This window comes from Salvelinus alpinus, chromosome 31 (assembly GCF_045679555.1).
Source record: "Salvelinus alpinus chromosome 31, SLU_Salpinus.1, whole genome shotgun sequence".
Classification (NCBI taxonomy): domain Eukaryota; kingdom Metazoa; phylum Chordata; class Actinopteri; order Salmoniformes; family Salmonidae; genus Salvelinus; species Salvelinus alpinus.
The window spans coordinates 43,298,897-43,314,620 of NC_092116.1; the positions used below are offsets into that span (position 1 = coordinate 43,298,897).

A 15,724-nucleotide genomic window follows, 5' to 3' on the forward strand; every position below is an offset into this window, starting at 1 on the left:
ATATTAGTTTGTATCTGAGAGTCTCCTCTTTCCATAGTGGGGTCATATTAGTTTGTTGCTGAGAGTCTCCCCTTTCCATAGTGGGGTCATATTAGTTTGTAGCTGAGAGTCTCTTTCCATACTGGGGTCATATTAGTTTGTATCTGAGAGCCTCCTCTTTCCATAGTGGGGTCATATTAGTTTGTATCTGAGTCTCCTCTTTCCATAGTGGGGTCATATTAGTTTGTAGCTGAGAGCCTCCTCTTTCCATAGTGGGGTCATATTAGTTTGTATCTGAGAGTCTCCTCTTTCCATAGTGGGGTCATATTAGTTTGTAGCTGAGAGTCTCCCCTTTCCATAGTGGGGTCATATTAGTTTGTATCTGAGAGTCTCCTCTTTCCATAGTGGGGTCATATTAGTTTGTAGCTGAGTCTCCTCTTTCCATAGTGGGGTCATATTAGTTTGTAGCTGAGAGCCTCCTCTTTCCATAGTGGGGTCATATTAGTTTGTAGCTGAGAGTCTCCTCTTTCCATAGTGGGGTCATATTAGTTTGTAGCTGAGTCTCCTCTTTCCATAGTGGGGTCATATTAGTTTGTATCTGAGAGTCTCCTCTTTCCATAGTGGGGTCATATTAGTTTGTATCTGAGAGTCTCCTCTTTCCATAGTGGGGTCATATTAGTTTGTAGCTGAGTCTCCTATTTCCATAGTGGGGTCATATTAGTTTGTAGCTGAGTCTCCTCTTTCCATAGTGGGGTCATATTAGTTTGTAGCTGAGTCTCCTCTTTCCATAGTGGGGTCATATTAGTCACTATCTGAGAGTCTCCTCTTTCCATAGTGGGGTCATATTAGTTTGTAGCTGAGAGCCTCCTCTTTCCATAGCGGGGTCATATTAGTTTGTAGCTGAGAGTCTCCTCTTTCCATAGTGGGGTCATATTAGTTTGTAGCTGAGAGTCTCCCCTTTCCATAGTGGGGTCATATTAGTTTGTACCTGAGAGTCTCCTCTTTCCATAGTGGGGTCATATTAGTTTGTAGCTGAGTCTCCTCTTTCCATAGTGGGGTCATATTAGTTTGTATCTGAGTCTCCACTTTCCATAGTGGGGTCATATTAGTTTGTATCTGAGAGTCTCCTCTTACCATAGTGGGGTCATATTAGTTTGTTGCTGAGAGTCTCCCCTTTCCATAGCGGGGTCATATTAGTTTGTATCTGAGAGGCTCCTCTTTCCATAGTGGGGTCATTTTAGTTTGTAGCTGAGTCTCCTCTTTCCATAGTGGGGTCATATTAGTTTGTACCTGAGAGTCTCCCCTTTCCATAGTGGGGTCATTTTAGTTTGTAGCTGAGTCTCCTCTTTCCATAGTGGGGTCATATTAGTTTGTAGCTGAGAGTCTCCTCTTTCCATAGTGGGGTCATATTAGTTTGTATCTGAGTCTCCTCTTTCCATAGTGGGGTCATATCAGTTTGTAGCTGAGAGTCTCCCCTTTCCATAGTGGGGTCATATTAGTTTGTATCTGAGAGTCTCCTCTTTCCATAGTGGGGTCATATTAGTTTGTATCAGAGAGTCTCCTCTTTCCATAGTGGGGTCATATTAGTTTGTAGCTGAGAGTCTCCCCTTTCCATAGTGGGGTCATATTAGTTTGTAGCTGAGGATCTCCCCTTTCCATAGTGGGGTAATATTAGTTTGTAGCTGAGAGTCACCCCTTTCCATAGAGGGGTCATATTAGTTTGTATTTGAGTCTCCCCTTTCCATAGTGGGGTCAAATTAGTTTGTATCTGAGAGTCTCCTCTTTCCATAGTGGGGTCATATTAGTTTGTATCTGAGTCTCCACTTTCCATAGTGGGGTCATATTAGTTTGTATCTGAGAGTCTCCTCTTACCATAGTGGGGTCATATTAGTTTGTTGCTGAGAGTCTCCCCTTTCCATAGTGGGGTCATATTAGTTTGTATCTGAGAGGCTCCTCTTTCCATAGTGGGGTCATTTTAGTTTGTAGCTGAGTCTCCTCTTTCCATAGTGGGGTCATATTAGTTTGTACCTGAGAGTCTCCCCTTTCCATAGTGGGGTCATTTTAGTTTCTAGCTGAGTCTCCTCTTTCCATAGTGGGGTCATATTAGTAAGTAGCTGAGAGTCACCTCTTTCCATAGTGGGGTCATATTAGTTTGTAGCTGAGAGTCTCCTCTTTCCATAGTGGGGTCATATTAGTTTGTAGCTGAGAGTCTCCCCTTTCCATAGTGGGGTCATATTAGTTTGTATCTGATAGTCTCCTCTTTCCATAGTGGGGTCATATTAGTTTGTAGCTGAGAGCCTCCTCTTTCCATAGTGGGGTCGTATTAGTTTGTATCTGAGTCTCCTCTTTCCATAGTGGGGTCATATTAGTTTGTAGCTGAGAGTCTTCTCATTCCATAGTGGGGTCATATTAGTTTGTATCTGAGTCTCCCCTTTCCATAGTGGGGTCATATTAGTTTGTATCTGAGAGTCTCCTCTTTCCATAGTGGGGTCATATTAGTTTGTTGCTGAGAGTCTCCCCTTTCCATAGTGGGGTCATATTAGTTTGTACCTGAGAGTCTCCTCTTTCCATAGTGGGGTCATATTAGTTTGTAGCTGAGTCTCTTCTTTCCATAGTGGGGTCAAATTAGTTTGTATCTGAGTCTCCTCTTTCCATAGTGGGGTCATATTAGTTTGTAGCTGAGAGTCTCCCCTTTCCATAGTGGGGTCATATTAGTTTGTAGCTGAGTCTCCTCTTTCCATAGTGGGGTCAAATTAGTTTGTAGCTGAGTCTCCTCTTTCCATAGTGGGGTCATATTAGTTTGTATCTGAGTCTCCCCTTTCCATAGTGGGGTCATATTAATTTGTATCTGAGAGTCTCCTCTTTCCATAGTGGGGTCATATTAGTTTGTTGCTGAGAGTCTCCCCTTTCCATAGTGGGGTCATATTAATTTGTAGCTGAGTCTCCTCTTTCCATAGTGGAGTCATATTAGTTTGTATCTGAGAGTCTCCTCTTTCCATAGTGGGGTCATATTAGTTTGTAGCTGAGAGTCACCTCTTTCCATAGTGGGGTCATATTAGTTTGTATCTGAGTCTCCTCTTTCCATAGTGGGGTCATATTAGTTTGTATCTGAGTCTCTTCTTTCCATAGTGGGGTCATATTAGTTTGTATCTGAGTCTCCTCTTTCCATAGTGGGGTCATATTAGTTTGTAGCTGAGAGTCTCCCCTTTCCATAGTGGGGTCATATTAGTTTGTAGCTGAGTCTCCTCTTTCCATAGTGGGGTCAAATTAGTTTGTAGCTGAGTCTCCTCTTTCCATAGTGGGGTCATATTAGTTTGTATCTGAGTCTCCCCTTTCCATAGTGGGGTCATATTAATTTGTATCTGAGAGTCTCCTCTTTCCATAGTGGGGTCATATTAGTTTGTTGCTGAGAGTCTCCCCTTTCCATAGTGGGGTCATATTAATTTGTACCTGAGAGTCTCCTCTTTCCATAGTGGGGTCATATAAGTTTGTAGCTGAGTCTCCTCTTTCCATAGTGGGGTCATTTTAGTTTGTAGCTGAGTCTCCTCTTTCCATTGTGGGGTCATATTAGTTTGTACCTGAGAGTCTCCCCTTTCCATAGTGGGGTCATTTTAGTTTGTAGCTGAGTCTCCTCTTTCCATAGTGGGTCATATTAGTTTGTAGCTGAGAGGCTCCTCTTTCCATAGTGGGGTCATATTAGTTTGTAGCTGAGAGTCTCCTCTTTCCATAGTGGGGTCATATTAGTTTGTACCTGAGAGTCTCCCCTTTCCATAGTGGGGTCATATTAGTTTGTAGCTGAGAGTCTCCCCTTTCCATAGTGGGGTCATATTAGTTTGTAGCTGAGTCTCCTCTTTCCATAGTGGGGTCATATTAGTTTGTAGCTGAGTCTCCTCTTTCCATAGTGGGGTCATATTAGTTTGTAGCTGAGAGTCTCCTCTTTCCATAGTGGGGTCATATTAGTTTGTATCTGAGTCTCCTCTTTCCATAGTGGGGTCATATTAGTTTGTATCTGAGAGTCTCCCCTTTCCATAGTGGGGTCATATTAGTTTGTATCTGAGTCTCCTCTTTCCATAGTGGGGTCATATTAGTTTGTAGCTGAGAGTCTCCTCTTTCCATAGTGGGGTCATATTAGTTTGTATCTGAGTCTCCCCTTTCCATAGTGGGGTCATATTAGTTTGTATCTGAGAGTCTCCTCTTTCCATAGTGGGGTCATATTATTTTGTAGCTGAGAGTCTCCTCTTTCCATAGTGGGGTCATATTAGTTTGTACCTGAGAGTCTCCCCTTTCCATAGTGGGGTCATATTAGTTTGTAGCTGAGAGTCTCCCCTTTCCATAGTGGGGTCATATTAGTTTGTAGCTGAGAGTCTCCTCTTTCCATAGTGGGGTCATATTAGTTTGTAGCTGAGAGTCTCCCCTTTCCATAGTGGGGTCATATTAGTTTGTACCTGAGAGTCTCCTCTTTCCATAGTGGGGTCATATTAGTTTGTAGCTGAGAGTCTCCCCTTTCCATAGTGGGGTCATATTAGTTTGTACCTGAGAGTCTCCTCTTTCCATAGTGGGGTCATATTAGTTTGTAGCTGAGAGCCTCCTCTTTCCATAGCGGGGTCATATTAGTTTGTACCTGAGAGTCACCTCTTTCCATAGTGGGGTCATATTAGTTTGTATCTGAGTCTCCTCTTTCCATAGTGGGGTCATATTAGTTTGTATCTGAGTCTCCTCTTTCCATAGTGGGGTCATATTAGTTTGTATCTGAGTCTCCTCTTTCCATAGTGGGGTCATATTAGTTTGTATCTGAGTCTCCTCTTTCCATAGTGGGGTCATATTAGTTTGTAGCTGAGAGTCTCCCCTTTCCATAGTGGGGTCATATTAGTTTGTAGCTGAGTCTCCTCTTTCCATAGTGGGGTCATATTAGTTTGTATCTGAGAGTCTCCTCTTTCCATAGTGGGGTCATATTAGTTTGTAGCTGAGTCTCCTCTTTCCATAGTGGGGTCATATTAGTTTGTATCTGAGTCTCCCCTTTCCATAGTGGGGTCATATTAGTTTGTAGCTGGGAGTCTCCTCTTTCCATAGTGGGGTCATATTAGTTTGTAGCTGAGAGTCTCCTCTTTCCATAGTGGGGTCATATTAATTTGTATCTGAGAGTCTCCTCTTTCCATAGTGGGGTCATATTAGTTTGTTGCTGAGAGTCTCCCCTTTCCATAATGGGGTCATATTCATTTGTACCTGAGAGTCTCCTCTTTCCATAGTGGGGTCATATCAGTTTGTAGCTGAGTCTCCCCTTTCCATAGTGGGGTCATATTAGTTTGTAGCTGAGTCTCCCTTTTCCATAGTGGGGTCATATTAGTTTGTAGCTGAGTCTCCTCTTTCCATAGTGGGGTCATATTAGTTTTTATCTGAGGCTCCCCTTTCCATAGTGGGGTCATATTAGTTTGTAGCTGAGTCTCCTCTTTCCATAGTGGGGTCATATTAGTTTGTATCTGAGAGTCTCCTCTTTCCATAGTGGGGTCATATTAGTTTGTATCTGAGTCTCCTCTTTCCATAGTGGGGTCATATTAGTTTGTAGCTGAGAGTCTCCTCTTTCCATAGTGGGGTCATATTAGTTTAGCTGTGGTACAGGTAGTTATCTATGTGTGTTTCAGTGTTTACATCATGTACCATAGTGATAGTTCTCTCTGTGTGTTTCAGTGTTTACATCATGTACCATAGTGATAGTTCTCTCTGTGTGTTTCAGCGTTTACATCATGTACCATCGTGATAGTTCTCTCTGTGTGTTTCAGTGTTTCCATCATGTACCATAGTGATAGTTCTCTCTGTGTGTTTCAGTGTTTACATCATTTACCATAGTGGTAGTTCTCTCTGTGTGTTTCAGTGTTTACATCATGTACCATAGTGATAGTTCTCTCTCTGTGTTTCAGTGTTTACATCATGTACCATAATGATAGTTCTCTCCGTGTGTTTCAGTGTTTACATCATGTACCATAGTGATAGTTCTCTCTGTGTGTTTCAGTGTTTACATCATGTACCATAGTGATAGTTCTCTCTGTGTGTTTCAGTGTTTACATCATGTACCATAGTGATAGTTATCTCTGTGTGTTTCAGTGTTTACATCATGTACCATAGTGATAGTTCTCTCTGTGTGTTTCAGTGTTTCCATCATGTACCATAGTGATAGTTCTCTCTGTGTGTTTCAGTGTTTACATCATGTACCATAGTGATAGTTCTCTCTGTGTGTTTCAGCGTTTACATCATGTACCATAGTGATAGTTCTCTCTGTGTGTTTCAGTGTTTACATCATGTACCATAGTGATAGTTCTCTCTGTGTGTTTCAGTGCTGTTGAGTACACTGGTATACTGTAGCCTCGGACAAGGTGGAGGTGAGTACATTTATCTATATTCATCACCTTTTCTATTATAGTATAATTTCTTCCTGGTCTCTTCATTGGTTGACTTCACGTCAGTCTCCAGTCCTTATTCTCTTAGTAAAGAAGGTTCCATAAAGGATGACCAGCTAGATCTACAGTCTCTATTATATTATGTCAGACCAGCTAGATCTACTGTCTCTATTATATTATGACAGACCAGCTAGATCTACTGTCTCTATTATATTATGACAGACCAGCTAGATCTACTTTCTCTATTATATTATGACAGACCAGCTAGATCTACTGTCTCTATTATATTATGACAGACCAGCTAGATCTATTGTCTCTATTATATTATGACAGACCAGCTAGATCTACTGTCTCTATTATATTATGACAGACCAGCTAGATCTACTGTCTCTATTATATTATGACAGACCAGCTAGAACTAATGTCTCTATTATATTATGACAGACCAGCAAGATCTAATGTCTCTATTATATTATGACAGACCAGCTAGATCTAATGTCTCTATTATATTATGACAGACCAGTTAGATCTACTGTCTCTATTATATTATGACAGACCAGCTAGATCTACTGTCTCTATTATATTATGACAGACCAGCTAGATCTACTGTCTCTATTATATTATGACAGACCAGCTAGATCTACTGTCTCTAGTATATTATGACAGACCAGCTAGATCTACTGTCTCTATTATATTATGACAGACCAGCTAGATCTACTGTCTCTATTATATTATGACAGACCAGCTAGATCTACTGTCTCTATTATATTATGACAGACCAGCTAGATCTACTGTCTCTATTATATTATGACAGACCAGCTAGATCTACTGTCTCTATTATATTATGACAGACCAGCTAGATCTACTGTCTCTATTATATTATGACAGACCAGCTAGAACTAATGTCTCTATTATATTATGACAGACCAGCTAGATCTAATGTCTCTATTATATTATGACAGACCAGCTAGATCTACTGTCTCTATTATATTATGACAGACCAGTTAGATCTACTGTCTCTATTATATTATGACAGACCAGCTAGATCTACTGTTTCTATTATATTATGACAGACCAGCTAGATCTAATGTCTCTATTATATTATGACAGACCAGCTAGATCTAATGTCTCTATTATATTATGACAGACCAGCTAGATCTACTGTCTCTAGTATATTATGACAGACCAGCTAGATCTAATGTCTCTATTATATTATGACAGACCAGCTAGATCTACTGTCTCTATTATATTATGACAGACCAGCTAGATCTAATGTCTCTATTATATTATGACAGACCAGCTAGATCTATTGTCTCTATTATATTATGACAGACCAGCTAGATCTACTGTCTCTATTATATTATGACAGACCAGCTAGATCTATTGTCTCTATTATATTATGACAGACCAGCTAGATCTATTGTCTCTATTATATTATGACAGACCAGCTAGATCTACTGTCTCTATTATATTATGACAGACCAGCTAGATCTACTGTCTCTATTATATTATGCCAGACCAGGGCATATTTTGGAGATAGATCTACTGTCTCTACGTTTTCATCAAACAAAATGCAGATTTTCTCCTGAACAGGTTGTTTAAGAATTGAATTATAACATTTCAGGAGATAAATACCTCTGAGTCATGTTTGGTAGAGAAGGAAGTCCTGCTCAGTCTCTAGTCACCTGAACCAAAGCGTTTCTCTGACCCTCCATTTTGTTCTATGAACACTAAAAAGGTTCCAAAAGGTTTCTCGTCTGTCCTTTGGTTCCTGGAAGAAATGGAATTCGTCCGAATAATTACAGAGAACACTGCATATACCATAATATCTACCCTAAACTACCTCCTACATACCCCACACTAACCCGACCTACCTATCACGCTCTGACCTTAGTTTTCTATGTTTTCTGTATTATTTTGGTGTGACGAGGGTGGGTATGTGTGTTTGACCTTGTCTATGGTTTTTGTTTATCTATGGGGATTTTGTATGTCACGGTAATGTAGGTCTATGGTGGCCTGAATTGGTTCCCAATCAGAGGCAGCTGTTTATCGTTGTCTCTGATTGGGGATTCTATTTAGGTTGCAATTTCAACTATGGTGGGTAGTTGTCAATGTAGTTGCATGTCGGCACTCAGTTATTATATATTCACGTTCGTTTGGTTATTTTGTTGGTTTGATTAAAGAAGAATGTATTCACATCACGCTGCGCCTTGGTCTCCTCACTACGACAAACGTGACATCACCCTTCACTGTCCCAGTAATTACAGAGGACACTGTATATATATATTGGGGCGGCAGATAGCCTTGTGGTTAGGAGAGTATCCTACCCTCATCACTAGGTTAAACAGCTAGAGAATAGCCTCTCTGCTGTGTTTCAGTATCTCTGTTAGAATATAAAGCCTTGTCTCCAGATCTCAGGATAGTATCCTACCCTCATCACCAGGTTAAACAGCTAGAGAATATCCTCTCTGCTGTGTTTCAGCATCTCTGTTAGAATATAAAGCCTTGTCTCCAGATCTCAGGATAGTATCCTACCCTCATCACCAGGTTAAACAGCTAGAGAATATCCTCTCTGCTGTGTTTCAGTATCTCTGTTAGAATATAAAGCCTTGTCTCAGGATAGTAGCCTACCCTCATCACCAGGTTAAACAGCTAGAGAATATCCTCTCTGCTGTGTTTCAGTATCTCTGTTAGAATATAAAGCCTTGTCTCAGGATAGTATCCTACCCTCATCACCAGGTTAAACAGCTAGAGAATATCCTCTCTGCTGTGTTTCAGGATCTCTGTTAGAATATAAAGCCTTGTCTCAGGATAGTATCCTACCCTCATCAGTAGGTTAAACAGCTAGAGAATAGCCTCTCTGCTGTGTTTCAGTATCTCTGTTAGAATATAAAGCCTTGTCTCAGGATAGTATCCTACCCTCATCACCAGGTTAAACAGCTAGAGAATAGCCTCTCTCTGCTGTGTTTCAGCATCTTGTCACGCGGGACTAGGTGGGTGAAGTAATCAGACGCAGAGAGAGATCCACTTGGAAAGAATATTCCTTTTAGTAATGCACAAAAAATGATAAGCCCAAACATCCAGGGCGCAGAGGACAACTTGATAACCCAAAACACACACACATAAAGACATAAAGACAATCCCGCACAAAACAAGGGCGGGTCTACCTACTAAATAAGCTAATTTACGAAAACAACAGAAACACAGGTGAAACTAATAAGACAAAACAAACAGACAAACGAAAAAGGGATCAGTGACGACGACAGGCAGGGGAGCCAACTTCGGCGGAAGTCGTGACACATCTCTGTTAGAATATTTTATAATTTACTTTAGACAATGCAACTTCCTCTCTCTTTCTCTCTCACAGTTCTCTCTAATCCAGCCTCTCTGAGTGTCATTCCTGACAGATCTCAGTTCTTTGAATTTGAGTCTGTCTCTCTGAGCTGTGAGGTTCAGGGGAACTCTGCTGGATGGAGAGTGGTGAGGAACACAGTCTCTGGGGAGCGTTCAGATTGTGGAAGAAAATGGGGAAAACCACAAGGGTCTTCATGCATCGTGTCACTAACACCATCAGCACGTGGAGTGTACTGGTGTGAGTCTGGGTCTGGAGAACACAGCAATGCTGTCAACGTCACAGTACCTGGTATGTCAACAAACACCATCTACTAACATTATAGTGTTTAGTGGTTCATCTGGATTCAGACAGCTGATGTTATGTTTATATATGATGTTTATATATTATATACAGCTGGAGCTGTGATCCTGGAGAGACCTGTTTATATATGATGTTTATATATTATATACAGATGGAGCTGTGATCCTGGAGAGACCTGTTTATATATGATGTTTATATATTATATACAGCTGGAGCTGTGATCCTGGAGAGACCGGTTTATATATGATGTTTATATATTATATACAGATGGAGCTGTGATCCTGGAGAGACCTGTTAATATATTATATACAGCTGGAGCTGTGATCCTGGAGAGACCTGTTTATATATGATGTTTATATATTATATACAGCTGGAGCTGTGATCCTGGAGAGTCCTGTTTATATATGATGTTTATATATTATATACAGATGGAGCTGTGATCCTGGAGAGACCTGTTAATATATTATATACAGCTGGAGCTGTGATCCTGGAGAGACCTGTTTATATATTATATACAGCTGGTGGTGTGATCCTGGAGAGATCTGTTTATATATGATGTTTATATATTATATACAGCTGGAGCTGTGATCCTAGAGAGACCTGTTTATATATGATGTTTATATATTATATACAGCTGGAGCTGTGATCCTGGAGAGCCCTGTTTATATATTATATACAGATGGAGCTGTGATCCTGGAGAGACCTGTTTATATATTATATACAGCTGGAGCTGTGATACTGGAGAGACCTGTTTATATATGATGTTTATATATTATATACAGCTGGAGCTGTGATCCTGGAGAGCCCTGTTTATATATTATATACAGCTGGAGCTGTGATCCTGGAGAGCCCTGTTTATATATTATATACAGCTGGAGCTGTGATCCTGGAGAGACCTGTTTATATATTGTATACAGCTGGACCTGTGATCCTGGAGAGACCTGTTTATATATTATATACAGCTGGAGCTGTGATCCTGGAGAGATCTGTTTATATATGATGTTTATATATTATATACAGCTGGAGCTGTGATCCTGGAGAGACCTGTTTATATATTATATACAGCTGGAGCTGTGATCCTGGAGAGTCCTGTTTATATATGATGTTTATATATTATATACAGCTGGTGCTGTGATCCTGGAGAGACCTGTTTATATATGATGTTTATATATTATATACAGCTGGAGCTGTGATCCTGGAGAGACCTGTTTATATATTATATACAGCTGGAGCTGTGATCCTGGAGAGACCTGTTTATATATTATATACAGCTGGAGCTGTGATCCTGGAGAGACCTGTTTATATATGATGTTTATATATTATATACAGCTGGAGCTGTGATCCTGGAGAGACCTGTTTATATATGATGTTTATATATTATATACAGATGGAGCTGTGATCCTGGAGAGACCTGTTTATATATTATATACAGATGGAGCTGTGATCCTGGAGAGACCTGTTTATATATTATATACAGCTGGAGCTGTGATCCTGGAGAGACCTGTTTATATATGATGTTTATATATTATATACAGCTGGAGCAGTGATCCTGGAGAGACCTGTTTATATATGATGTTTATATATTATATACAGATGGAGCTGTGATCCTGGAGAGACCTGTTTATATATTATATACAGATGGAGCTGTGATCCTGGAGAGACCTGTTTATATATTATATACAGCTGGAGCTGTGATCCTGGAGAGACCTGTTTATATATTATATACAGCTGGAGCTGTGATCCTGGAGAGACCTGTTTATATATGATGTTTATATATTATATACAGATGGAGCTGTGATCCTGGAGAGTCCTGCCCTTCCTGTGACTGAGGGAGATTCTGTGACTCTGCGCTGTAGATATCAGGGAACTCCCTCTAATCTCACAGCTGATTTCTACAAAGATGGATCCCTCATCAGGAATGAGACTACAGGAAATATGACCATCCCTGCAATATCCAAGTCAGATGAAGGACTCTACAAGTGTAACAACTCTGAAGGAGAATCACCAGAGAGCTGGATGACTGTGACAGGTGAGACATTACAGTCATAATAATTTGTGTTCTTGTAATCTCTGCTTGATCATTAGAAGTAATACGTCTTCAGATAATATAAACAGGTTGTTTATAACTATTTACTTTTTTGTGTTTTTCAAGATAGGGACTCTGCCTCCTCCCCCTCCTTCCTCTCTCCTTCTGTAGATTGACAAAAATTTATTTGAATCCATTTTAGAATTAGGCTGTAATATAACAACATTATACTATAACACCACAGGTACTGTAATATAACAACATTATACTATAACACCACAGGTACTGTAATATAACAACATTATACTATAACACCACAGGTATCGTAATATAACACCATTATACTATAACACCACAGGTACTCTAATATAACAACATTATACTATAACACCACAGGTACCGTAATATAACAACATTATACTATAACACCACAGGTACTGTAATATAACAACATTATACTATAACACCACAGGTACTGTAATATAACAACATTATACTATAACACCACAGGTACTGTAATATAACAACATTATACTATAACACCACAGGTACTGTAATATAACAACATTATACTATAACACCACAGGTACTGTAATATAACAACATTATACTATAACACCACAGGTACTGTAATATAACAACATTATACTATAACACCACAGGTACTGTTGAAAAAAGTCAAGAGGTTTGAATCCTTTCCGAAGTCTAAAATGTCTAAGATATATACTAGATTATATTAAATTAAATATTAAATATTAAACAGTTTGATTATAACATTTTACTGTGTTGTTTTCTCTGGTTTGTTTCAAGATGGAGGCTCTGCCTCATCCTCCTCTCCTACCACCTCTCTCCTCCTCCCTCTGTCTGTCTCTGGGTTGGTGGCTGCTCTCTCCATCTCTCTGATCATTCTACTGGTCCTGTTCTGCAAGAGGAACAAAGATGTAGCAGCTGAACCCAGAGATGTTACGTATCCTGACGTTAGAATCATACAGGACCCAGAACCCAGGAGAAGGAGAGGTACACACACACACACACACACACACACACACACACACACACACACACACACACACACACACACACACACACACACACACACACACACACACACACACACACACACACACACACACACACACACACACACACACACACACACACACACACACACACACACACACACACACACAGTACACTGTCTTTATGTCTTTAACCCGTTGTCTCGTCTCCTCCAGAGAAGTCTCCAGGAGCTGATCCAGTCTACTCTGCAGTGAAGACCTCCAACACCACATGTACTGTAGTACTGTATAACACTATAACACCACAGGTACTGTAATACTGTATAAAACTATAACATAGCGCGCCGTCGAAAACTGACAAAATACTGGACCTGCCTCTCCAAAAGCTCTTATTTGGCCTCAGATCAAGCTAGACACCCCATTCAACCTTCTACTGCATGTTGACATCTAGTGGAAGGCGTATGAAGTGCATACAGATCCATAAATATAAGCCAGTTGACTAGGCAAGCCGTGACACAGAGCCTCGTTTTCAGATTTTTCACTTCCTGTATGGAAGTTTGCTGCCAAATGAGTTCTGTTTTACTCACAGATATAATTCAAACAATTTTAGAAACTTCAGAGTGTTTTCTATCAAATAGTAATAATAATATGCATATTGTATGATCTAGAACAGAGTACGAGGCCGTTTAATTTGGCCACGATTTTTCCCAAAGTGAAAACAGCGCCCCCCTATTCACAAGAAGTTAAACAGTATAACATGCTGCTCTGGTCTGGTGGCTGACATTTAAACAGTATAACATGATGCTCTGGTCTGGTGGCTGACATTTAAACAGTATAACATGATCCTCTGGTCTGGTGGCTGACATTTAAACAGTATAACATGATGCTCTGGTGGCTGACATTTAAACAGTATAACATGATGATGCTCTGGTCTGGTGGCTGACATTTAAACAGTATAACATGATGCTCTGGTCTGGTGGCTGACATTTAAACAGTATAACATGATGCTCTGGTGGCTGACATTTAAACTGTATAACATGATGCTCTGGTGGCTGACATTTAATCAGTTTAACATGCTGCTCTGGTCTGGTGGCTGACATTTAAACAGTATAACATGATGCTCTGGTCTGGTGGCTGACATTTAAACAGTATAACATGATGCTCTGGTCTGGTGGCTGACATTTAAACAGTATAACATGATGCTCTGGTGGCTGACATTTAAACTGTATAACATGATGCTCTGCTGGCTGACATTTAATCAGTTTAACATGATGCTCTGGTCTGGTGACTGACATTTAAACAGTATAACATGATGCTCTGGTCTAGTAGCTGATATTTAAACAGTATAACATGATGCTCTGGTGGCTGACATTTAAACAGTATACCATGATGCTCTGGTCTGGTGGCTGACATTTAAACAGTATAACATGATGCTCTGGTCTGGTGGCTGACATTTAAACGGTATAACATGATGCTGTGTTCTGGTTGCTGACATTTAAACAGTATAACATGATGCTCTGGTCTGGTGGCTGACATTTAAACAGTATAACATGATACTCTGGTCTGGTGTCTGACATTTAAACAGTATAACATGATGCTCTGGTCTGGAAGCTGACATTTAAACAGTATAACATGATGCTCTGGTCTGGTGTCTGACATTTAAACATGATACTGAAAAGACCCAAAGTCACCAAATGAAACTTCCTTACAACTGACAGCATTAGTAAAAATAGAGGCTGTTCAGAGCAGGAGATCTGTGGCTGTTTGAGGTTAGAGCTATTTGTGAACCACATCACCCACACCCCCTCCCTTTGTTGACTGCTGCAGTAGGGTCTATTTTAGTCTCTATGGGAACCTACGTATTCTGTATGATGTACATTCAGAGTTCTAAACACTTAAAACACCAGTCATACACCTGGTTGAATCAGTCATTGTAATTGGACTGTATGTTGGGGTGTATAAATGTATCTAACTACACATTAACTTCTCTGGGGCAGGTGGGACGCAAACGTCCCACCGGCCAATAGCCAGGGAAAATACAGCGCGCCATATTCAAATAACATGATATAAAAATCAAACTTTCATTATATCACACATGTAAGATACCAAATTAAAGCTACACTCGTTGTGAATCCAGCCAACATTTCAGATTTCAAAAAAGCTTTTCGGCGAAATCATAAGATGCTATTATCTGATGATAGCACCATTGTAAACAAAGAGAGTAGCATAATTCAACACTGCAAGCACGACACAAAACGTAGAAATAAAATATAAATCATGCCTTACCTTTGACGAAATTATTTTGTTGGCACTCCAATATGTCCCATAAACATCACAAATGGTCCTTTTGTTCGATTAATTCCGTCGATATATATCCAAAATGTCAATTTATTTGGACCGTTTCATCCAGAAAAACACAGCTTCCAACTTTCGCCAAGTCACAACAAAATATATCAAAAGTTACATGTAAACTTGACCAAAACATTTCAAATTACTTTGGTAATACTACGTTAGGTATTTTTAAACGTTAATAATCGATCAATTTGAAGACGGGATGATGTGTGTTCAATACAAATAGAAAACAAAGTGACGCAACTTTTTTCGTAACGTGACTCTCTCAAAAAATGTACTTCATGTGACCCTCATTTACGAT

At 39.9% G+C, this 15,724-nt stretch overlaps 1 protein-coding gene across 1 annotated transcript; it reads left to right on the forward strand.

Annotated features, from left to right (window-relative positions):
• Nucleotides 1-5,914: 5,914 nt before the first annotated feature.
• LOC139561625 (low affinity immunoglobulin gamma Fc region receptor II-like) lies at nucleotides 5,915-15,098 on the forward strand. The gene is made up of 7 exons (XM_071378845.1): nucleotides 5,915-5,960; nucleotides 6,309-6,353; nucleotides 9,754-10,014; nucleotides 11,813-12,055; nucleotides 12,863-13,069; nucleotides 13,288-13,379; nucleotides 15,069-15,098. The coding sequence occupies exons 1-7, from the start codon at nucleotides 5,915-5,917 to the stop codon at nucleotides 15,096-15,098; spliced, it is 924 nt and encodes a 307-aa protein (XP_071234946.1).
• Nucleotides 15,099-15,724: the final 626 nt, after the last annotated feature.

Coding starts and splice junctions, on each gene's coding strand:
- LOC139561625 (XM_071378845.1), top strand. CDS start 5,915: ATGATAGTTCTCTCCGTGTGTTTCAGTGTTTACATCATGTACCATA. Junction 12,056..12,862: donor GAGCTGGATGACTGTGACAG/GTGAGACATTAC, acceptor GTTTGTTTCAAG/ATGGAGGCTCTGCCTCATCC. Junction 13,070..13,287: donor AGAACCCAGGAGAAGGAGAG/GTACACACACAC, acceptor CGTCTCCTCCAG/AGAAGTCTCCAGGAGCTGAT.